This window comes from Bufo bufo, chromosome 11 (genome assembly GCF_905171765.1).
Source record: "Bufo bufo chromosome 11, aBufBuf1.1, whole genome shotgun sequence".
Classification (NCBI taxonomy): Eukaryota; Metazoa; Chordata; class Amphibia; order Anura; family Bufonidae; genus Bufo; species Bufo bufo.
The window spans coordinates 74367305-74392053 of record NC_053399.1 but is presented as its reverse complement, the minus strand read 5'-3'; the positions used below and the strand labels follow the sequence as shown (position 1 = coordinate 74392053).

The following is a 24749-nucleotide window of genomic DNA, read 5'->3' as shown; positions in this document are numbered from 1 at the left end:
GGCCGCTTATTTAAAGTTAAAGTTACTGCAGGATATGGATTACAGTTTAGAAATGTGACTGTCAAATGTACACTCCTGTGAGTGGCAGGGAGGGGGATCTGTGGATGACACTGTTATGGTGGGGGGGGGATCTGTGGATGACACATATAGCATAAGATGTTATATACGGTATGTGTCATCCACAAATCTCCCTCCATAACAGTGTCATCCACAGATCCCCCTCCATAAGTGTTATCCACAGATCCCCCTCCATAACAGTGTCATCCACAGATCCCCCTCCATAACAGTGTCATCCACAGATCCCCCCCCATAACAGTGTCATCCACAGATCCCCCCCCATAACAGTGTCATCCACAGATCCCCCCCCATAACAGTGTCATCCACAGATCCCCCTCCATAGCAGTGTCATCTACAGATCCCCCTAATTCTTATGTACAGGATTCGAAATTTGAAAAATTTTATATATTTGAGAACCTTTTCGGATTTGTTTTTTAAAAAAAATTGGATTTGCCTCTCCTCTAGTTAAAAGTCTGAAAGTAAACAATGACAAACTACAAAAACAAGCTTAAGATCAGATGAATAAACTCAAAGAGGCAAATATTAAACTTTGTAATCTCTACAAGAGTGCTGCTGATGGTTTTGAGGCCAAAAGGGTGGAGATGACTCCGGCAGTAGAGAAACTGCATAAACTCCTAAAAGGAGCCGGTAATAATAATGCATCGCTCCAGGATCAGCTGGGAGAAATGGAAGCTGCAAAATGTCAAATTGAGAAAGACCTTGGTAAAAGAATCCCTAAATTAGAGTGAGAACTTGAAAATGCTAATGATTTGCTTTCTTCCACCAAAACAGGTACTCTGCCGGTCAGTTCATTTGGTCTACCTGTATGTGTTTTGGACAATATTGTACTGCCGTTTAGAGATTGTACTAACCATTCCTTTTTCATGGACTATATAGCAAGGCTGAGGACGGCCACGTTTAAAGTGGGGAGGCATGTAGGGGTCAGCCCCTAGAATACTTTGCATTGCACAGACATTTGCAATAATAAGGTTTCATGGACTGCGATGACTACTTCCAGCCAACAGGACAAGAGGCGGCTTCTAGTGATGACACTGTGCACGCATGCGCAGTGCAGACTTCAGAGTTCGGGGCACATGTTTTACTGGCAGTTTTTTATCTGCTCGATGCTAAGGGCGGCAGAAGAAAACACCCGGGTTTTGCGTACTGTCTGTAAATTTAAGCACAGATGGCAAACCTGGCTAGGTGTATGCATTTTTTCTTAAAAATGAAGCATGGTGACCGGTCTAGTCACAAATGGCAAAAATAAAGTCTTGTCGCCATTTACGATCCTAAGTCGCACTGGCGTACATTTTGGTTGTCATCTGGAGCACTGTCATGTCTGAGAAGAGCAGCGCTATCACTAATACCTGCCCCCCGCTGTATAACACATAATGGGAGCAGTGACCCCCCCCCAACCGGATAACACACAGGTAAGTGTTCTAGGACTGACCTCATAAGAACCTGCATTGTGCCACCACATGGAGGAGGTGTCATTTGTCCTGAGAGACATCTGGAGGGACAGGAAGGACACATCTGCTTCTATGGGGAAGATTATGGGTCTGAGCAACTCCCTGGTTATACAGAGCTGTAATATGTACATAAGCCCTTAACACCATAGAGCGCTCATCTCTGCCTGTGCTACATTATAGCTGTATGGCGGTATTATTGATGACGCCGGCTGTAATTTACTCAGAATGGAGACGATTACTGCTCTTTATCAATAGGTAATAATACCAGCAGAATCCAGAGAAACCCTGAATGTAGTGTAATGTCTACTAATAATCCATCCCCCAAATAACTGACTGAGCGAGGGCAGAGCCACAGGTGTCCTGTAGTAATGTGAGGAGGAGAGCGGGGACCAAAAAAGATGGTGGAGGAAGGAGAATGGGGGCCACAATAGATGGTGGAGGAAGGAGAATGGGGGCCACAATAGATGGTGGAGGAAGGCAAGTAAGGCCCACAATAGATGGTGGAAGAAGGAGACTGAGGGCCACAATAGATGGTAAAGGAAGCAGAATGGGGCCACAGACTGAGGGCCACAATAGATAGTGGAGGAAGAAGAATGGGGGCCACAGACTTTGGCCACAATAGATGGTGGAGGAGGGATAATGGGGGCCACAGACTAGGGTTGCCACCTTTTCTTCAAGCCAAACCCAAACACTTTAGCACCTCACGGCAATTTCTTGGTAAAGTATGTACCATAACTATCAGGAAGGCGGGTGGCGGATCATGACCCATCGCTTGGCTTCCTTCTTTTCTCGTGAAGACGGCATTCGAGTGAAAGAACACCGGCTTCAGAGGCAACCTGGCTTCCTGACCAATCAAGAAGAGGCGCGGCGAGTCATGAATTCAATCTGCTTCCTGATTGGCTAAGAAGCCGGATTCACTTTTTTCTAGGCAGCGTACCTTCCTGACCAATCAGGAGGCCGGGACGCGAGTCATGACATACTGCCCAGCTTGCTGATTGGTTAAGAGGCCAGGCTGCCTAGCAACAAGTAAAGCAGGCTTCCTAGCCAATCAGGAAGCCAGGAGGCAGATAATAACCCACCTCCCGGCTTCTTGATTGGAAAGGAAGTTGGCTGTATGGTCCCTTGGAGCTGCCAGTCAGAGGGACATCTCCCTCCAACCGGAAGTTACAATATCAGGGAAGGTATCAGAGCATTTGGGCGAGTACAAGTACTCGCCCAAATACTCTGTATTGGTAGCGATATTAGTATCGGTAGTTCGGCGGTACATCTATTGTGCAAATCCATTTTATTGATAGTTGTCATTGAAACGACAAGCGCATTTCTGGGCCTGATGAAGGGGACCCTGCACGGCCCCAAAAGCACTTGTCAATTGGACGACAACTATCAATAAAATGGATTTTGCACTAACATGAAATTTGGATGTCTGTATTGGACGATATGTATTATTGCACATAACAGATGCCCCCACAAAACATGTCACTGGTTACCTGTGGCATTTTTTTATGGGGGAATGTTTTATGTGCAATACTAACAAGTGCCGTGCCCGCCCCCCTCCCCCCCTACAATTAATATTTTTTATTTAACACTGTCTTCAAATGTTTTAAATACCTTTTTTACTGACTCCCAGTCCCAGACGAAAAGAAGAAGAAACTGCTGGGCTGGAGCAGCTCCATGCGCAGGCTGCTGGAGAATGATTTCTCCCACGCTCCTTCCCTCTCTCTGATGTCACTTCCTCTCACTTACTCACTAGCAGAGAGAAGGAGAGGGAGGGAGGAGGGAGAGGAGTGTCTGAAGATTGCGCCGCCCGCCCTGCTAGCATCACTCATTCCATAGCCTGTGAGCATGTGAAGTTTTACGAGATGCTCTTTCTGCATCGTGCCCGCCTGATCTGATGCTTCCACACTGTATTACTAGCTTGCAGCTCGAGCGATGAAGGTCACCACTGAATCCTGCACAGTCACAGCGGCTCAGCTGATGGCCACGCCTGCAGTGAGTGACAGGCTCAGCTGGTCGTCCGCTGCTGACACCTGTACTCATCGCCGGCGCCGCTGACTGACACACGCCGGCCGCTCACCGCCAGCTGTCAGGTGAGGGCCGGCTAGCAGCAAGTCTCTGCAGTTTGAAATTAATTCTGTGCCCGGGTCTGAGAAAGGCTTGTACCTGGGCACAGGATTACAAACCTGGACTGTCCGGGTCATTCCCATACGGGTGGCAACCCTACCAACACAGACTTAGGGCCACAATAGATGGTGGAGGAGGGAGAATAGGTGCCACAGGGGCTATAGAATGGAGGCCACAATAAATGGAGGAAGGAGAGCTCTCAGGAGCTGATGACACTGACATAAGTTCCTCCAGCTTTATAACTATTGTACATTCCTGTGCTGCCATCATCACTGATTTATGACATGCCATAAAGTGAGGACATTCCTCAGGGGTGCTGGATTTCAAGGACATTGACATATCATATAGCTGCCGCCATTCCTGACATCCACCACACACAAGAGGCTGCTTCTAGTGATGACATTTATGGATTTTACTAACAGCCGGGGACATTTTCTCTCCACAGTCACAATCTACAGGTTTTATACTAACGCTCTGTGGACGCCTCACCCACATCTCATCTTCTTATTCTTACAGTTTGGGTGGTAATTATCTACCAGACATTTCCTGCATCCAGTTGGCATCTGTAATAAGGAATAACCGGTCCCTGAAGATACTTGACCTGTCTCGTAACCGACTGTCTGGTCCTCACTTCAGTGACTTGATGGAGGCTCTGTCCAGTCCGGCCTGCAGGATAGAGGAATTACGGTGAGTATAAGAGATGTGTACAGGACTGAGACATGTGGGGCACAAGTTATACATGGATTTTATGCTCTGCACCATTGTTATGTCTATGAGATAAACTGCTGACTGCTCCTTAATATGTGACGTCTCCAGTGTCGGACTGGTTTTCCTAGGGCCCACCAGTAAAATGTATTTTGGGGGCCCACTGTACGGATTCATTCAAATATTACCTGCTCACACAGCATCAAAATGCTACCAGATGATTGACTATGGTCTATGGGGGCCGCTGCAGCAACTTTGAGAAGGTAGGTCCTGTGGAGGTTTAGGACACTGGTAGCTTTCCTCTATGACTAGAAGTCATCTCAGCTCTGATCGTGTCTATAATAACAAACTGGGGAGTTTCTTTAATAATCTATCAGGTGAGGTGTTTTATATGAACATGGGCTGGTTGAGGGGCTGTACATTGAATATATGTATGTAGTGCAGTCAGTCTACTGTGTTATGTGCCACTTGTGCAGGAGGTGGGAGAATAGGGGCCTACCGGGGGATTCACCTGTACCCCTGTGCAGGGCCGTCTTTAATATTGATTGGACCCTGGGCAAAAATTTACTTGGGCCCCCTGGATCCCACCTTCCCACACCTTAGCAGGCAATCACGCCCTCCACCACAACACACACACAAAAAATCCACACATCTGATAGAGTACAGTGAATGACTGTAAATACTTCCAGTTCTGAAGACTCCAGCGGCTCAGGATCAGTGCTCTGGGCAGCTGGGCTCAGGCTGGAAGTGGGCACCGCTCTGCAGGAAGGAGACCAGGGCTCGGCTCACCCTAGCGTTACAGTGCACCCCAGCACCCCACAGTATGCAGTATAGCACCCTATAGTATACAGCAACCCACAGTATGCAGTATAGCACCCTATGGTATACAGCACCACACAGTATGCAGTATAGCACCCCACACTATACAGTACCCCACAGTATATAGTAGAGCAGTATAGCAGCCCACAGTATACAGCACCACACAGTATGCAGTTTAGCACCCCACACTATACAGTACCCCACAGTATATAGTAGAGCAGTATAGCAGCCCCACAATATACAACACCTCACAGTATACAGTAGAGCAGTATAGCACCTCACCGTATACAGCACCCCAAACTATACACAATACAGCACCCCACACTATACAGCCCCCACACTATACAGTACAGCAGTATAGCACTCCACAATTTACAGCACCCACAGTATACAGTATACAGCCCCCCACAGTATACAGCCCCCCACATTATACAGTACAGCAGTATAGCACTCCACAATATACAGCACCCACAGTATACAGCCCCCCACATTATACAGCCCCCCACAGTATACAGTACAGCAGTAACGCACTCCACAATATACAACACCCACAGTATACAGTATACAGCCCCCACAGTATACAGTACAGCAGTATAGCACTCCACAATATACAGCACCCACAGTATACAGTATACAGCCCCCATACTATACAGTACAGCAGTATAGCACTCCACAATATACAGTACCCACTGTATACAGTATACAGCCCCCACACTATACAGTACAGCAGTATAGCACTCCACAATATACAGCACCCACAGTATACAGTATACAGCCCCCCACAGTATACAGCCCCCCAGACTATACAGCCCCCACACTATACAGCACCCCACTACACAGTAGTTTACAGTATATTAGCATAACAGCCCCTGTCACCTTTTTCTGATGTAATCTTCACAAAAAAAGCTCCACAGTTAAGGCAAACTTCTACAACAACACTCCTGGTAGAAAGGACCTTGATGACCTCATAGCCATGTGATGTCACCGCCAGTTCTGTGAGAAGGTCTGTTAGACGTTCTTCTCTACCTCTTGCATGAGGTTCTTTGTTTTGGTTTCACTTCGTCATCTCCTTTCCTTCTCCCAGCTGTCACCTATTTACACTAATTCTCTCCCTTTATATTCCCCCCCATACTGCCTCACTTTGCAGTTTATACTTCTTCCTGGATGAGTTGTTCACTGTTGGAGGCTGCTACTGCTGATTCCTCAGATAAGTCCTTTTCCTTTATTTGTGTTTCCTTGCTGGCTTGATTCTAGGTGACCCTGACTCCGTCCGTATTAAGTGCAGGGAGACGGTGGTCATGTCCCCTCACTATTATAGGGTTTTCAGGTGTCACACAGTATAAGGTACGTGGGCATGCAATCGTCAGTCAGGGAGAGCTCTAGGGGTTTTATAGGGCTCACCCATATGCTCCTTAGTTTGTGATCAAGCCAGTCGGATGTTTATTTCTAAGTTCCAGCTTTCTGCAACAGCATCCGTGACATTATAAACCGCCATAACCGCCTTAAGCATGGATCCGGTTTCAGCCTTGATTGACCGCATGCAAGGTCTTTCGCTGGAGGTAGCAGATCTCCGTAAAACTGTGTCTCAGTTTCAGGTGACCGGTTCTGCTGGCGTTCATGGAGTTTGTTCCGAACCTAAGATCTCTCTTCCAGATACGTTCTCCGGGGGTAATGAGAATTTTGTTCGCTTTAGAGAGGCTTGCAAACTCCATTTTCGCCTACTTCCCCATTCCTCTGGTGATGAGGAGCAGAGGGTGGGGATCATCATCTCGCTGCTCAGGGATAACGCTCAGTCTTGGGCCTTTTCGCTGCCGGTGGAGGCATGGCCCCGCCGATCGGTGGATGAATTTTTTGTAGCCCTGGGGCAGATATATGATGACCCGGATCGTATTGATCTGGCTGAATCTAAACTGCGTCTTTTTTGCCTGGGTAAACAGTCCGCAGAGATTTATTGTTCAGAAATTCGGAGATGGGCAGCTGATACTGGTTGGAATGATGCTGCACTCCGAAGTAAATTTTGCCATGGTCTTTCTGAAAGATTGAAAGATGCATTTGCTTTTCATGAGAGACCAGCCTTGTTAGAATCTGCCATGTCTCTAGCTGTTCGTATTGACAGGCGTCTTAGAGAGAGAGAGGAGACTACTCCTTCCTGTCATATTCAGTCCAAGGACAGTGGGGCTGTCTCATTCAGTGCACAGGGGTCTCAGTCTCTCTCAATCCCCTCTGAGGAGGAGGCCATGCAGCTGGGTTTGCTTGCCTCTGATAGTAGAGGATTCAACTCTCAGAGGAGGGTTTGTTTCTGTTGTGGGGATATAAATCATTTGGCTAATGTTTGCCCCTCTAGGAGATTCATGGAGTTTTCTGAGGGTAATAAAAGAAAAACAAAAAGAAAAAAACCCTCTTAAAAACTTTCCATTTGCTACTATTGGCAAGGAAATTGAAGGTTTGCCGTTTACTTGTAGTTACCGTTTTCTCCTACCTGCCAGCGTGGCGCTAGACAGCAAGAACATTGTTTGTGAGATTTTTGTAGATAGTGGAGCAGCTGTCAATAACGCATGGTTTCCAGGTATGCACTTTGGAAAGAATATACCTGTTTTTGCTATCGATTCCGCTCCACTTTCTCAAAGATCGTTAAAGGGCATAGTTAACAATATCCGTTTTACTGTGGGTGACGCTCATGTTGAGGATATGTCATGTTTCATCTTAAGCGGATTACCTACTCCTCTAGTGTTGGAGCTACCCAGGCTCACTAAACATAACCCCACCATTGATTGGCAAGCAAGGCAAATAAATGGTTGGAGTGAGTTTTGCAGAGAGAATTGCCTCACGGTGTCTCTTTCAGAGGTTTCTACCAAGACTGTGCCATTGTTTCTCTCTGAATTTTCAGATGTGTTTTCCGAGAGTGATGTCCAGGAGCTGCCCCCTCACCGGGAGTACGACTGCCCTATTAATCTCATCCCAGGCGCCAAACTGCCAAAATCACGTTTATACAATCTCTCCCAACCTGAAAGAGTCGCTATGCGTACTTATATCTCTGAGAGCCTGAGAAAGGGACACATCCGATCCTCAAACTCACCTGTTGCCGCTGTTTTTTTTTTTGTTAAGAAAAAACATGGTTCTTTAAGACCTTGTCTGGATTTCAGGGAGCTGAACCGTATCACGATTCGTGACCCATATCCGCTTCCTCTGAACCCGGACCTGTTTAACCAGATGGTTGGGGCTAAGGTTTTTTCTTAGTTGGATTTTAGAGGGGCATACAACCTGGTCAGGGTCAGGGAAGGGGACGAATGGAAGACGGCCTTCAATACCCCAGAGGGTCATTTCGAGAATTTGGTTATGCCCTTTGGTTTGATGAATGCTTCGGTCGTCTTCCAACATTTTGTGAACAGCATTTTTTATCATTTAATGGGGAAATTTGTATTGGTGTATCTAGATGACATTTTGATTTTTTCTCCTGATTTCAAGACTCATCGAGACCACCTACGTCAGGTCTTGCTGATTCTGCGGGATAGTAAATTGTACGCTAAACTGGAAAAATGTGTGTTTGCGGTTCCAGAGATTCAATTTCTTGGTTTTCTTCTCTCCGCTTGTGGTTTTCGCATGGACCCTGAGAAGGTCAGCTCTGTGCTTGATTGGGAGCTTCCTGAGAATCAGAAGGCGCTGATGTGGTTTTTGGGTTTTGCCAATTATTACAGAAAGTTAATTTTGAATTATTCCTCTGTTGTTAGGCCACTCACTGATATGACTAAAAACGGGGAAGATTTTTCTTCGTGGTCGGTAGATGCGCTTAAAGCCTTTTCTACTATCAAAGAGAGTTTTGCTTCCGCTCCCATTTTGGTACAACCTGATGTCTCTCTACCATTTATTGTTGAGGTGGATGCTTCTGAGGTGGGTGTGGGTGCAGTCTTATCTCAGGGTCCCTCTCCTGCCAAATGGCGACCGTGTGCCTTTTTCTCAAGGAAACTCTCCTCTGCAGAGAGAAATTACGATGTGGGAGATAGGGAGTTGTTGTCCATCAAATTAGCCTTTGAGGAATGGCGCCATTGGTTAGAGTGAGCCAGACACCCTATTACCGTGTTTACAGACCATAAGAATCTGGCCTACTTGGAATCGGCCAAGCGTCTGAACCCGAGACAGGCCAGATGGTCTTTGTTCTTTTCAAGGTTTAATTTTGTTGTTATGTTCCGCCCTGGGGTTAAAAATGTGAAGGCGGATGCCCTGTCACGTTATTTTCCGGGAGGGGGGAACTTTGAAGACCCGGGTCCCATTTTGGCGTGGTCGTCTCTGCTCTTTATCCTGATTTGGAGGCAGAGGTTCAGGCAGCCCAGGCAGAGGCTCCTGATTTTTGTCCTCCTGTTTGTGCCTCTCGCTTTACGACACAAGGTTTTTAAGGAGCACCACGATACTGTCCTTGCTGGGCACCCAGGGAGTAGAGCCACAGTGGATCTCATCGCTCGGAGATTCTGGTGGCCGGCTCTTCGTAAGACGGTTGAGGGTTTTGTGGCAGCCTGCGAGACCTGCGCTCGTGCCAAGGTCCCTCATTCACGGCCATCGGGTTCTCTCCTCCCGTTACCCATTCCTTCCCGTCCTTGGACGCATCTGTCCATGGACTTCATTACGGACCTGCCTCTTTCCTCGGGGAAGACTGTGATTCTGGTAGTAGTGGACCGTTTTAGCAAAATGGTGCATTTTATTCCCTTTCCTGGGTTGCCCAATGCTAAGACGCTGGCGCAAGCGTTTGTTGATCACATTGTTAAATTGCATGGCATTCCTTCAGATATCGTTTCTGATAGGGGCACGCAATTTGTTTCCAGATTCTGGAAGGCCTTCTGTTCTCGCTTGGGGGTTCGGTTGTCGTTCTCTTCTGCTTTTCACCCGCAGTCGAATGGTCAGACCGAACGCGTCAATCAGAATCTGGAGACATATCTGCGCTGTTTTGTGGCGGAGAATCAGGAGGATTGGTGTTCTTTTTTGTCCCTTGCTGAGTTTGCTTTAAATAACCGTCGCCAGGAATCCTCTGATAAGTCACCATTTTTTGGTGCATATGGGTTTCATCCGCAGTTTGGGACATTCTCTGGAGAGGGGTCTTCTGGTTTACCTGATGAGGAGAGATTTTCCTCGTCTTTGTCATTTATTTGGCAAAATATTCAGGGGAATCTGAAGAGGATGAGTGAGAGATATAAGCGTGTGGCGGATAAGAGACGTGTGCCTGGTCCGGACCTGAATGTGGGTAATCTGGTGTGGTTGTCTACAAAGAATATCAAACTGAAGGTTCCCTCCTGGAAGTTGAGTCCTAAGTTTATTGGGCCTTACAAGATCTTGTCCGTCATCAATCCCGTTGCCTTCCGTCTTGATCTTCCTCAGACTTGGAAGATCCATAATGTTTTTCACAGGTCCCTATTAAAACCTTATGTCCAACCCAATGTACCCTCCTCTTTGCCTCCTCCTCCGATTGTTGTTGATGGTAATCTTGAATTTCAGGTCTCTAGGATTGTGGATTCTCGCATTATCCGTGGTTCTCTCCAGTACCTCGTTCATTGGGAGGGTTATGGTCCTGAGGAGAGGATGTGGGTCCCAGTGGCGGACATTATGGCCACTCGTCTTATCAGGGCTTTCCATAGGTCTCATCCTGAGAAGGTGGGCTCTGAGTGTCCGGAGTCCACTCGTAGAGGGATGGGTACTGTCACCGCCAGTTCTGTGAGAAGGCCTGTTAGACGTTCTTCTCTACCTCTTGCATGAGGTTCTTTGTTTTGGTTTCACTTTGTCATCTCCTTTCCTTCTCCCAGCTGTCACCTATTTACACTAATTGTCTCCCTTTATATTCCCTCCCATACTGCCTCACTTTCCGGTTTATACTTCTTCCTGGATAAGTTGTTCACTGCTGGAGGCTGCTACTGCTGATTCCTCAGATAAGTCCTTTTCCTTTACTTGTGTTTCCTTGCTGGCTTGATTCTAGGTGACCCTGACTCCGTCTGTATTTAGTGCAGGGAGCCGGTGGTCGTGTCCCCTCACTATTATAGGGTTTTCAGGTGTCACACAGTATAAGGTACGTGGGCATGCAATCGTCTACCATAAAGACCTTTGCATGGGCATAGCAGTCAGGGAGAGCTCTAGGGGTTTTATAGGGCTCACCCATATGCTCCTTAGTTTGTGATCAAGCCAGTCGGATGTTTATTTATAAGTTCCAACTTTCTACAACAGCATCCGTGACATGTGACCAGTAATATTGCTAGGTTACTGGTCACATGGTGATGATGTCATCTAAGGTCCTAGAGAATCACAGCTCTCACAGTACGCTGCCTGGAGTGCCGGCAGGCATGGCATGGCAGCACCCCCTGTGTAGCTGACAGCCTGACACCTGGGCAGTGGCTAGCAGGGCTCAAGAGGCAGCTGCCTTGGGCCCCCCAGGAGCAACTGGGCCCTGGGCAGCTGCCCCTTTTGCCCCTTGTTAAAGACGGCCCTGCCCCTGTGGCCCAGTCCGAGCCTGACATCAACCACTAATGTCTGACGAATGCACCAGGTCCAGTTGTGACAGACGCAACAATCTGTATATAATGTGTCTTCCTTGGCATCAGTTGTGGTAAATCAATTATATAACTTGCAGCCTCCAGATGAAAGTGTCACAATCTGTATATGCAGATATAAGTCATCGTCCACAGAAACCTTATATTACCTTCAACTAAAACATTTAATTGAATCCTTTCTCCCTTTCCATCTTTGACTGCTTGTGGCAGGCACAGCACTATGAAGTGCCTTTTGCGCTGTGGCATTAGAAGAATTTTGATATCTCTGACTTTTAGTCTAACCAGACTGTCTATTACTCTGTAATTCCTCCAGCGCCGTTCTATGGAAACACTAGGTTTAAAGAGCACACCAAATGCTTGAAATAACTTCTTTATTAACTTCAACTTTTCTTCATATATAACACTGCCGCCTCTGCAGCAGATAGTCCATGTACATAACACGTGTTGAAAAGATATCACAAAATGGCGGTATGCATAAGATGGTGGTTCAACTGTTCAATCTTGTCATTTAACATAAAATGGTGGATATATTTCTCTCGAGTATCTGTACTCTCACTTTAAGTTATTTAAGCACTTTATGATCTCTCTGAGTGGTATATCTGAGGTCTAACTAATAGTTCACTTGCTGAATTTGGTCGCAATTTGCAGTATTCAGTTATCAGTATCTATTTGCAGATTGGTTGAGTATGATCTGGTATGGTTGTATGCAATTTGGATTGCAATATGGAATTTGAATGGTTGCAATTGTTTGTATGGTATTTGTAGTTTGCAATTGAATTTGTGGTTTGCAATTGGTGGAACTGTAAGTAGGGTTGAGCGAACCCAAACTGTAAAGTTCGGTTTCGTACCGAACTTTAGGATTTTTGGACCCTGGACCTGAACATTTCCGTAATAATGTTCGGGTTCGGTGTTCGGCGCTTTCTTGGAGCTTTTTGAAAGGCTGCAGAGCAGCCAATCAACAAGCGGTTAACTGTCTGACCTTAGAAGCCATCACAGCCATGCCTACTAATGGCATGGCTGTGAATGGCCAGAGCAGCATGTGACCCAGGCTCTATATCAGCTTGAGTCACGTAGCGCTGCACGTCACTCTGCTGTTACAAGTGTAGGGAGAGGATGCTGCTGGACTTGTGATTTCAGGGAGAGAATAGGAGAGAATCTAACTCAGCGATCTACAGAGAAATAGTTGTGTGGGTGCAGGGCACAATCGTTTTACCCTGCCCTGAGGCCATTGACCAAAAAAATATTACTTTTATAATTCTGTTAGTTAGGTGGGCGGCAGCGGCAGCCATTTTATGCAAGCTCAGTGCACCAGCACTGCATCTGAGCTTTTGGGATATTGCAAATCACCATTTTTTTGGCAAACTACAACATCTGGATTAGTCAGTGTGCAATTTAAGGTAGAAATACACCCATCATTTTCTGGGGTTTTAAAAACACACTTTTGTGCCAAAAAACTGAATTTTCCTGATCTGCAAGTGTTAAATTCAAGTTTAATATATACAGCTTTCATATTATGTTACCAAAAAAAAGAAAAAAATTATAACCGTAAAAGAAAAAGAAGAATGATACTTACCAAGAGTTCTGGTGGGGGTGTCCATGTGGTTGGAAGAGGTGTCCATCATGGGGAGAGTATCCAGAGAGGGGGATCGCCATCTGACAAATTAGAGATGTAGAAAAAATATTGTATAATCAAAAAAAAGTATAAAAATGATTGTCAATAAGAATATAAAGAATAATACACCCACTGTAAATAGTCAAATTAATGCCAGACGGTGTAATCCCTCAAGGAGAAATAAATAAAATAGCCCCCACATATCTATATAGATCATTTACCATGGGAGGAAGTATCTATGATAAACAAGAGAAATCTGAAAGTAATTATAAAGAGACGCATTGATACAGTATAGATCTACCCAGACATCCATGTAACTATATAGGCACCATGAAGAAATGGTACAGGTGAAAAGAAGTGCAGGACCTATGCATGATTGGATCCAGTGTTGAAAAAAGAATGGAGCATCGGTACCTGTCCATGATGAAAGAGAGAAGTAATCCACTAAGTTCCCGCGCCTGCGCGAGTGTAATTCCAAGACGCAGGAATACTAGAAGGTCCGTAAAAGATATAAAGTATACGCGCATGCGCGAGACATGGGAAGACAGCATTGCGATAGTAGAGACGCTGGAAAATGAATGTTGAAGTCCGCGCGCGTGCGCAAACATAAGAGTAACATCGCGAGAAGATATATTAAGTATGAGGAAACATATAAGTCCGGGCGCATGAGCAAAACCCCCCGGAACCGTGTCGCACCACCATGAGTCACTTTACTATGATGAACTGTGAGCAATAGGGAAACAGAGGGCGCGGCAGAAAGAGGGGAGGAGGAATGATGCACTGGAATACTATTGGTGCATAGGATAATGTGACGAAATGGGAGTCATTAAGAGATGGTCAACGCCCCCAACACTCACGCATGCATTATCCCCTTAAGACGCTGGTAGCACAGCGAAACATGTCGGGATGCAGAGTGTAGGAGTGTTTTAAGTTTTAGGCAGTGAACAGCGGACAATGCTCAAATATACGAGCATCTAGATGAAGCGATATAGCAAGCAATAGATATAGGAGAAATATAGGATAAGAAGAGGAACGGCTGGTTAGGAGGAGGTGTATGAAAAGCATGTGAATAATATAAATATCAAGACTGAGCAGGCCCGCATCACTGATAGTTTTAAAGATTATAGTTTTCTAGTTTATATAAGAGAAAATATAGGACAATTTATATTAATAAATAATAAAATAAAAGTGAAGTTTTAAAATCAAGAAACAGTACATGATCCAAAAACGTAAATAGGTCCTTAGCGACCACCGGTTAGTAAATTAAAATACTACAAACCGGATTCCAAAAAAGTTGGGACACTAAACAAATTGTGAATAAAAACTGAATGCAATGATGTGGAGATGGCAAATGTCAATATTTTATTTGTAATAGAACGTAGATGACAGATCAAACGTTTAATCTGAGTAAATGTATCATTTTAAAGGAAAAATACGTTGATTCAAAATTTCACGGTGTCAACAAATCCCCAAAAAGTTGGGACAAGTAGCAATAAGAGCCTGGAAAAAGTAAATTTGAGCATAACGAAGAGCTGGAAGACCAATTAACACTAATTAGGTCAATTGGCAACATGATTGGGTATAAAAAGAGCTTCTCAGAGTGGCAGAGTCTCTCAGAAGCCAAGATGGGTAGAGGATCACCAATTCCCACAATGTTGCGCAGAAAGATAGTGGAGCAATATCAGAAAGGTGTTACCCAGCGAAAAATTGCAAAGACTTTGCATCTATCATAATCAACTGTGCATAACATCATCCGAAGATTCAGAGAATCTGGAACAATCTCTGTGCGTAAGGGTCAAGGCCGTAAAACCATACTGGATGCCCGTGATCTCCGGGCCCTTAAACGACACTGCATCACAAACAGGAATGCTACTATAAAGGAAATCACAGAATGGTCTCAGGAATACTTCCAGAAACCATTGTCAGTGAACACAATCCACCGTGCCATCCGCCGTTGCCAGCTGAAACTCTACAGTGCAAAGAAGAAGCCATTTCTAAGTAAGATCCACAAGCTCAGGCGTTTTCACTGGGCCAGGGATCATTTAAAAAGGAGTGTGGCAAAATGGAAGACTGTTCTGTGGTCAGACGAGTCACGATTTGAAATTCTTTTTGGAAATCTGGGACGCCATGTCATCCGGACCAAAGAAGACAAGGACAACCCAAGTTGTTATCAACGCTCAGTTCAGAAGCCTGCATCCCTGATGGTATGGGGTTGCATGAGTGTGTGTGGCATGGGCAGCTTGCATGTCTGGAAAGGCACCATCAATGCAGAAAAATATATTCAGGTTCTAGAACAACATATGCTCCCATCCAGACGTCATCTCTTTCAGGGAAGACCCTGCATTTTTCAACAAGATAATGCCAGACCACATTCTGCATCAATCACAACATCATGGCTGCGTAGGAGAAGGATCCGGGTACTGAAATGGCCAGTCTGCAGTCCAGATCTTTCACCTATAGAGAACATTTGGCGCATCATAAAGAGGAAGGTGCAACAAAGAAGGCCCAAGACGATTGACGATGAGGTCCTCCACCCCACATAGAATCAAGGTCATGTGAGTGACCTATGTAGTTCGGAGTAAGAGGCGGTGGTCGCACAGAGCCACCAGCACAGCAGAAGAGGGAGCAGCCTCCTACTGCCCACCGCAGCAAGGGACCGAGCAACCAAAGCCAGCTCCAAGGAGTTCCCTGGCGTGGCAGTTCTTCAGACAATGTGCTGGCGACAAGACACAAGTGGTTTGCACGCTGTGCAATCAGAGCCTGAAGCGAGGCATAAACGTTCTCAACCTGAGCACAACCTGCATGACCAGGCATTTAAGTGCAAAGCACGAGCTGCAGTGGAGTAGACACTTCAAAAACCAAGAAAGGTCTCTGGCTCCTCCTGCTTCCTCTTGTGCTGCAGTCTCGGCCTCTTCATCCACCTCTGGAGTGACAGTGCCACCTGCCACCCCGCAAACAGATGATCTGCCAGAAACACCAACACCTGGGACACCAAGCATCTCCACAATGTCCCACGGAAGCATTCAGCTCTCCATATCCCAAATGCTGGAGAGGAAGAGGAAGTACCCCCCTACCCACCCGCGATCACTAGCCCTGAATGCCAGCATTTCTAAATTACTGGCCTTTGAAATGCTGTCATTCCATCTGGTGGAGATGGATAGTTTTAAAGGCCTTATGGCGGTGGCTGTCCCACTGTACGTCGTACCCAGCCACCACTACTTTTCAAGGCGAGCCATCCCTTCCCTGTACAACCAAGTAGGGGACAAAATCAGGTGTGCACTGCGCAATGCCATTTGTGGCAAGGTGCACCTGACTACAGATACGTGGACCAGTAAGCACGGTCAGGGCCGTTATATCTCCATAACAGCACACTGGGTAAATGCAGTGGCGGCTGGGCCTGAGGCGGATAGCAGTTTGGAGCATGTCCTTCCACCACCGAGGATTGCAGGGCGCTTCAGTTTGCCTCCTGTTGCTTCCTCCTCCTACTCTGCTTCCTCATCCTCTACCAGCTCCTCATCCGGTCAGCGTAACACCTTCCCCAGCAACTTCAGCACAGCCAGGGGTAAACGACAGCAGGCAGTTTTAAAACTTATCTGTTTGGGGGACAAACCCCACACCACACAGGAGCTGTGGACGGGCCTTGAACAACAGACCGATGAGTGGTTTGTGCCAGTTAGCCTCAAGCCCGGTCTGGTGGTGTGCGATAATGGTCGAAATCTCGTAGCAGCTCTGGGACTAGCCGGTTTGACGCACATCCCTTGCCTGGCGCATGTGCTGAATTTGGTGGTGCAGAGATTCCTTAAAAATTACCCCGATATGTCAGAGCTGCTGCATAAAGTGCGGGCCGTCTGTGCGCGCTTTCGGCGTTCTCACCTTGCTGCTCCTCGCCTGTCAGCGCTGCAGCGTAACTTCGGCCTTCCCGCTCACCACCTAATATGCGACGTGCCCACAAGGTGGAACTCTACCTTGCACATGCTGGCCAGACTGTGCGAGCATCAGCAGGCGATAGTGGAGTTTCAGCTGCAGCACGCACGGGTGAGTCGCTCGGCGGAACAGCACCACTTCACCACCAATGACTAGGCCTCCATGCGAGACCTGTGTTCCTTGTTGCGCTGTTTCGGGTACTCCACCAACATGGCCAGTGCAGATAACGCCGTTCTCAGCGTTACTATGCCACTTCTATGCCTCCTTGAAAAAACGCTCCTGGCGATGATGGAAGAGGATGTGGCAGAGGAGGAGGAGGAAGAAGAAGGATCATTTCATAGGGTTTCCGGCCAGTCATTCCCAAGTGGCTCCGAGGGTGGGTTCCTGCACCCACAAACCCAAGGTACACAATTGTCCAGCCAGGGCACAGTTCTGGAGGATGACGAGGTGGAGGATGATGAGGAGGAGGAACCATGTTCATAGAAGGGTGGCACCCAGACCAGCTCATGGCCATCACTGGTGCGTGGATGGGGGAATACAGAGGACACAGACGATACACCTCCCACAGAGGACAGCTTTTTGTTGCCTCTGGGCAGCCTGGCACACATGAGCGATTGCATGCTGCAGTTGACCACATTCTAACTTGTGCTCATTACTGGGTGGCCATGCTGCTGGATCCCTGTTACAAGGACAACGTACCGTCCTTAATTCCATCACTGGAGCGTGATCGTAAGATGCGCGAGTACAAGCGCACGCTGGTAGACTGGTGGCATTCCCACCTGACAGCGGGGGCACAGTGGAAGCACAAGGCGACGGCAGAGGACGAGGAAGAGGTCGCCAACGCAGCTGGGGCATCGCCAGCACCTCAGAAGACAGGGTTGGCATGGCCGAAATGTGGAAAAGCTTTGTCAGCACGCCACAACAACCAGCACCACCAGCTGATATGGAATGTCTTAGCAGGAGGCAATATTTCACCAACAAGGTGGAGCAGTATGTGTGCACACGCCTACACGTACTGAATGACGGGTCTTCCCCCTTCAACTTCTGGGTCTCCAAATTGGGCACATGGCATGAGCTTGCCCTTTACGTCATGGAGGTGCTGGCCTGCCCTGCAGCCAGTGTATTATCTGAACGTGTGTTTAGCACGGCAGGGGGCGTCATCACACAGACAAGCGCAGCCACCTGTCCACAGCCAATGTGGACAAGCTCACGTTCATTAAAATGAACCATTCATGGATCCCCTTTAGGACTTGTCCGTACCTTGTGCAGAATAGACATGTATACCAGCACTAACCAGCCATTGTTATACTGCAGTGCAATTGCTCATGTTTGTATTTTGGATATTTCACACTCTTTTGGAGTGTGCCTTAATTTAAAAAATTTTAATTAAAACCACTGCCGCTTCCACCTACTCCGCTACATCCACCGCCTCCTCAAACTCATACTCCATATGGAACTCCACCTCATAAATCAATTTTCTTTTTTGTATGTGTTTTATTTTATATTATTTCACTACTTTGTCATTAACATTTTCTGGTGAAATTCACCAATTTTTGGGTGTACAGTCGTGGACAAAAGTTTTGAGAATGACACAAATATTAGTTTTCACAAAGTTTGCTGCTAAACTGCTTTTAGATCTTTGTTTCAGTTGTTTCTGTGATGTAGTGAAATATAATTACACGCACTTCATACGTTTCAAAGGCTTTTATTGACAATTACATGACATTTATGCAAAGAGTCAGTATTTGCAGTGTTGGCCCTTCTTTTTCAGGACCTCTGCAATTCGACTGGGCATGCTCTCAATCAACTTCTGGGCCAATTCCTGACTGATAGCAACCCATTCTTTCATAATCACTTCTTGGAGTTTGTCAGAATTAGCGGGTTTTTGTTTGTCCACCCGCCTCTTGAGGATTGACCACAAGTTATCAATGGGATTAAGATCTGGGGAGTTTCCAGGCCATGGACCCAAAATGTAAACGTTTTGGTCCCCGAGCCACTTAGTTATCACTTTTGCCTTATGGAGCCCACTCCCTTGGATGAGAAGCAACCCCACACATGAATGGTCTCAGGATGCTTTACTGTTGGCATGACACAGGACTGATGGTAGCGCTCACCTTTTCTTCTCCGGACAAGCCTTTTTCCAGATGCCCCAAACAATCGGAAAGAGGCTTCATCAGAGAATATGACTTTTCCCCAGTCCTCAGCAGTCCATACACCATACTTTCTGCAGAAGATCAATCTGTCCCTGATGTTTTTTTTTGGAGAGAAGTGGCTTCTTTGCTGCCCTCCTTGACAGCAGGCCATCTTCCAAAAGTCTTCGCCTCACTGTGCGTGCAGATGCGCTCACGCCTGCCTGCTGCCATTCCTGAGCAAGCTCTGCACTGGTGGCACTCCGATCCCGCAGCTGAATCCTCTTTAGGAGACGATCCTGGCACTTGCTGGACTTTCTTGGACGCCCTGAAGCCTTCTTAACAAGAATTGAACCTCTTTCCTTGAAGTTCTTGATGATCCTATAAATTGTTGATTGAGGTGCAATCTTAGTAGCTACAATATCCTTGCCTGTGAAGCCATTTTTATGCAACGCAATGATGGCTGCACGCGTTTCTTTGCAGGTCACCATGGTTAACAATGGAAGAACAATGATTTCAAGCATCACCCTCCTTTTAACATGTCAAGTCTGCCATTTTAACCCAATCAGCCTGACATAATGATCTCCAGCCTTGTGCTCGTCAACATTCTCACCTGAGTTAACAAGACGATTACTGAAATGATCTCAGCAGGTCCTTTAATGACAGCAATGAAATGCAGTGGAAAGTTTTTGGGGGGATTAAGTTAATTTTCATGGCAAAGAAGGACTATGCAATTCATCTGATCACTCTTCATAACATTCTGGAGTATATGCAAATTGCTATTATAAAAACTTAAGCAGCAACTTTTCCAATTTCCAATATTTATGTCATTGACTGTATAGTACCACTGCTATACCTAGTAGGCCGGTTAAAAAATAAAATAAAATTGTCATTAACATTTTCAAGTGAAATTCACCAATTTTTGTTTGTGAAGTACCACTGCTATACCTAGTAGACAGGTTAAACAATAAAACAATTTGTCTGTTACATTTTATGGCGAAATTCACACATTTTTGGGTGTGATGTACCACTGCTATACCTAGTAGTCCGGTTAACAAAAATAAATAAATTGTCAGTTACATTTTCTGGTGAAATTCAGCAATGTTTTGGTGTGAAGTACCATTGCTATACCTAGTAGACCGGTAAAAAAAAAATAATAAAAATTTGGCAGTTAAATTTTCTGGTGAAATTCAGCAATTTTTTGGTGTTGTACCACTGCTATACCTATTAGACTGGTAAAAAAAAAACAACATTTGTCAGTTGCATTTTATGATCAAATTCACCAATTTTGAGGTGTAATATACCCCTCCTCTACCTAGTTGACAGCTTAATAAATTTCAATAATTTTTATTTTACATTTTTCGTGTGACAATAAACAATTGTTTTCTGTCATAGACCCCTGCTCTACCAAGTAGACAGGTTAATTAATTTCTGTAATTTTTCTGTTACTTTCTTGGGTTGACATTATACAATTGTAGGCCTCATGCACACGACCGTTGTGTGCATCCGTGGCCGTTGTGCCGTTTTCCGTTTTTTTTCGCGGACCCATCGACTTTCAATGGTTCCGTGGAAAAATCGGAAAATGCACCGTTTTGCAGCCGAGATCGTGATCCGTGTATCCTGTCCGTCAAAAAAATATGACCTGTCCTATTTTTTTGACGGACAACGGTTCACGGACTCATTCAAGTCAATGGGTCCGTGAAAGAACACGGATGCACACAAGATTGGCATCCGTGTCCGTGATCCGTGGCCGTAGGTTACTTTCATACAGACGGATCCGTCTGCATAAAAGCTTTTTCAGAGCTGAGTTTTCACTTCGCACTGGACAACAAAGAGATAACTACAGGGGGGAGGGGGGGCCGGCCGCACTGGCCACCAATGAGTTAAAAACAGGGGGGGGGTTTGCCCCCTGCTGCCTGGCAGCACCTGCCAGGCAGCAGGGGGCAGTCATGTACACAGTTCTTTTAGTATATTCTAACCTGAAGCGTCCCCATCACCATGGGAACGCCTCTGTGTTAGAATATACTGTCGGATTTGAGTTTCACGATCTAACTCATATCCGACAGTATATTCTAACATAGAGGCGTTCCCATGGTGATGGGGACTCTTCAAGTTAAAAAATACCATCGAATTGGAGAAAACTCCGATCCGATGGTATAAAAGGGACTCCTGACTTTACATTGAAAGTCAATGGGGGACGGATCCGTTTGCAATTGCACCATATTGTGTCAACGTCAAACGGATCCATCACCATTGACTTGCATTGTAATTCAGGACGGATCCGTTTGGCTCCGCACGGCCTGGCGGACACCAAAACGACTTTTTTTTCATGTTCGTGGATCCTCCAAAAATCAAGGAAGACCCACGGACGAAAAAACGGTCACGGATCACGGACCTACGGACCCCGTTTTTGCGGACCGTAAAAAAAAACGGTCGTGTGCATGAGGCCTTAGACGTAAATAAACCTCTGCTCTGCATAGGTGACAGGGAATAAAATTTCTGAAATGCTTCTTTAATTGATGCACGCCACCTCCTTTGATTCAATGCTTAAACTTAAACAAGTTGTACCCAGGCCCGGTGCTATAATAAGGCAGACCAAGCGGCCGCCTTAGGGCGCTGAGAAGGGGGGGCAGAAAAATAAAACTTTTATTTTTTCATTAATCACTTGCATGCCGCCGGCCTCCTGCGGCTGTTCTCCTGTGTGTGGTGGTCCTCATATGTTCTCTCTGGGCTCCCGAGTCCTGACAAGTTGTTTGAGGACCTTTCCCACTCTGCCAATCAGTGGCCGCAGCTGTGTCACGTGTCAGGGCAGTGATTTCCCGCTGAGCCAATTACTGGTCTGACACATGACACAGCTGCAGCCACTGATTGGCTGAGTGGGAAAGGTCCTCAAAGTCTTGTCGGGAGCACAGAGAGAAGACACTAGGACCACACAGAGGAGAAGCGGAGCTGCTGCAGACGGGAACAGGCCCAGATGAGGAGTATAATGTTTATTTTTACACAACATTAATAGAGGGGGAAATGTGCCATGGAGGGGGTTGAAATGTGACATGGAAGGGGTTGAAATCTGACAAGGAGGGGGTTGAAATGTGACACAAAGGGGGTGATGTAAAAAGCAGGGGGTGATGTGACATGGGGGGGAGAAATGTGCCATGGAGGGGGTTGAAATGTGACATAGAGAGGGTTCAAATGTGACACAAAGGGGGTGATGTAAAAAGCAGGGGGTGATGTGACATGGGGGTTGAAATGTAACATGGAGGGGGAGAAATGTCACATTTCTCCTCCTCCATGTCACATTTCTCATCCCCTCCATGTCACATTTCTCCCCCCCATGTCACATCACCCCCTGCTTTTTACATCACCCCCTTTGTGTCACATTTCAACCCCCTCCTTGTCACATTTCAACCCCTTCCATGTCACATTTCAAACCCCTCCATGGCACATTTCCCCCTCTATTAATGTTGTGTAAAAATAAACATTATACTCCTCATCTGGGCCTCCTCCATGTCACATTTCTCATCCCCTCCATGTCACATTTCTCCCCCCCATGTCACATCACCCCCTGCTTTTTACATCACCCCCTTTGTGTCACATTTCTCCCCCCTCAATGTCACATTTCAACCCCCTCCATATCACATTTCTCAACCCCCTCCATGTCACATTTCTCCCCCCTCCATGTCACATCACCCCCCTACATGTCACATTTCTCCCCCCTCCATGGCACATTTCTCCCCCCTCCATGTCATATTTCAACCTCCTCCATGTCACATTTCAACCCCCTCCATGTCACATTTCTCAACCCCCTCCATGTCACATTTCTCCCCCCTCCATGTCACATTTCTCCCCCTCCATGTCACATCACCCCCCTATGTCACATTTCTTCCCCCTCCGTCACATTTCTCCCCCCTCCATGTCACATTTCTCCCCCCTCCATGTCACATTTCTCCCCTCTCCATGTCACATTTATCATCCCCCTCCATGTCACATTTATCATCCCCCTCCATGTCACATCACGCCCTTCTTTTTACTTCACGCCCTCCTTTTTACATCAGCCCCACCGAGTTGTGGGGGGAGGGTGCCAAAATGGCAAAAATCCTTGCAGCGGCCCTAGTTGTACCACATTTAAGCTTCAATACTTTGTCCCACATTTCCGCTATACTCTTTTGGCCAACATTTACGCCTCAATAGCTTTTCCCACAATTCCACTTGACTCTTTTGGCCCACATTTGGGCTTCTGTAATTTGTCCCACATTTGCACCTAAATAGCTTTTCCCACATTTCTTCTCTATCCCAATTTTTTAAAATAAATTTATCTCCCTTAAATTTGGTCTCTTTTTCTCACGCTCCCTCTCCGGCCTGGAACCCTGATTCCTGCCACCCGTAATCACCATGGTAGGCGCATAAAAGAACATTGAAAGTTGATAGAGCAGATATCAAATTGGATCGTGAACATCACAGGGACGTGCGACATGGTGGGGCAGTAAGTATGCACACGCCTACACGAACTGACTGACCGGGGTCAGCCCCTGCAACTTCTGGGTCTCCAAATTGGGCACATGGCCTGAGCTTGCCCTTTACGCCTTGGAGGTGCTGGCCTGCCCTGCAGCCGGTGTATTGTCTGAACGTGTGTTTAGCACGACTGGAGGGTTATATTTCCCAATGTTTTGGGGTGTACCCTAATTTTAAAAAATAAAAATAAATTTTAAAACAAAGAGCAGTGTAGGCTACCTCCTCCTCCACCGCCACTTCCACCTACACCGCCACATCCACCACCTCCTCAACCTCCTACTCCATATGGACCTGGTCCTTCTAGATCAAGATTATTATTTTTTATTTTTACGTATTTTATGTTATTTAAAGTCATTTCCCTATCCACATTTGTTTGCAGAGCCATGCTCTTAACCACATTTTGACGACATTTGCAGCCTTTTAGCCCTTTCCATTACATTTTTACAGCCATTTTAGTGCTCAAAAGTTCAGGTCCCCATTGACTTCAATGGGGTTCGGGGTCAAATACGGGTCCCGAACTCAAACTTTTTCCCGAAGTTCGGCCGAACCCGAACATCCAGGTGTCCGCTCAACTCTAGTCTCAACCCTTCATTGTGGAGGTTGACGTGTCAGAAGTGGGAGTCGGAGCAGTTTTGTTGCAGGGTCCCTCTCCTAGCAAATGGAGTCCGTGTGCTTTTTTCTCTAAGAAACTCTCTGCTGCCGGAAAGAAATTATGATGTTGGGAATAGAGAGTTGTCGGCCATCAAATTGGCTTTTGAGGAATGGCGTCATTGGCTAGAAGGAGTGATTCATCCGATTACGGTAATTACTGACCACAAGAATCTGGCTTACCTGCAATCAGCTAAGCGTCTGAACCCTAGGGCAGGCCAGATAGTCATTG

The 24749-nt window shown here is 46.3% G+C and overlaps 2 protein-coding genes across 2 annotated transcripts in view; one reads left to right on the top strand and one right to left on the bottom strand.

Annotated features, from left to right (window-relative positions):
• Positions 1-24749, bottom strand: part of LOC120981622 (NACHT, LRR and PYD domains-containing protein 3-like) — a 3400916-nt gene that overhangs the window by 667087 nt on the left and 2709080 nt on the right. The window lies entirely within an intron of this gene.
• LOC120981625 (ribonuclease inhibitor-like) overlaps positions 1-24749 on the top strand; it is a 340361-nt gene that overhangs the window by 126974 nt on the left and 188638 nt on the right. The window contains exon 2 of the mRNA XM_040411196.1: positions 4164-4334. Within this exon, the coding sequence (XP_040267130.1) occupies positions 4164-4334 (171 nt within the window). The remainder of the gene's footprint in view (positions 1-4163; positions 4335-24749) is intronic.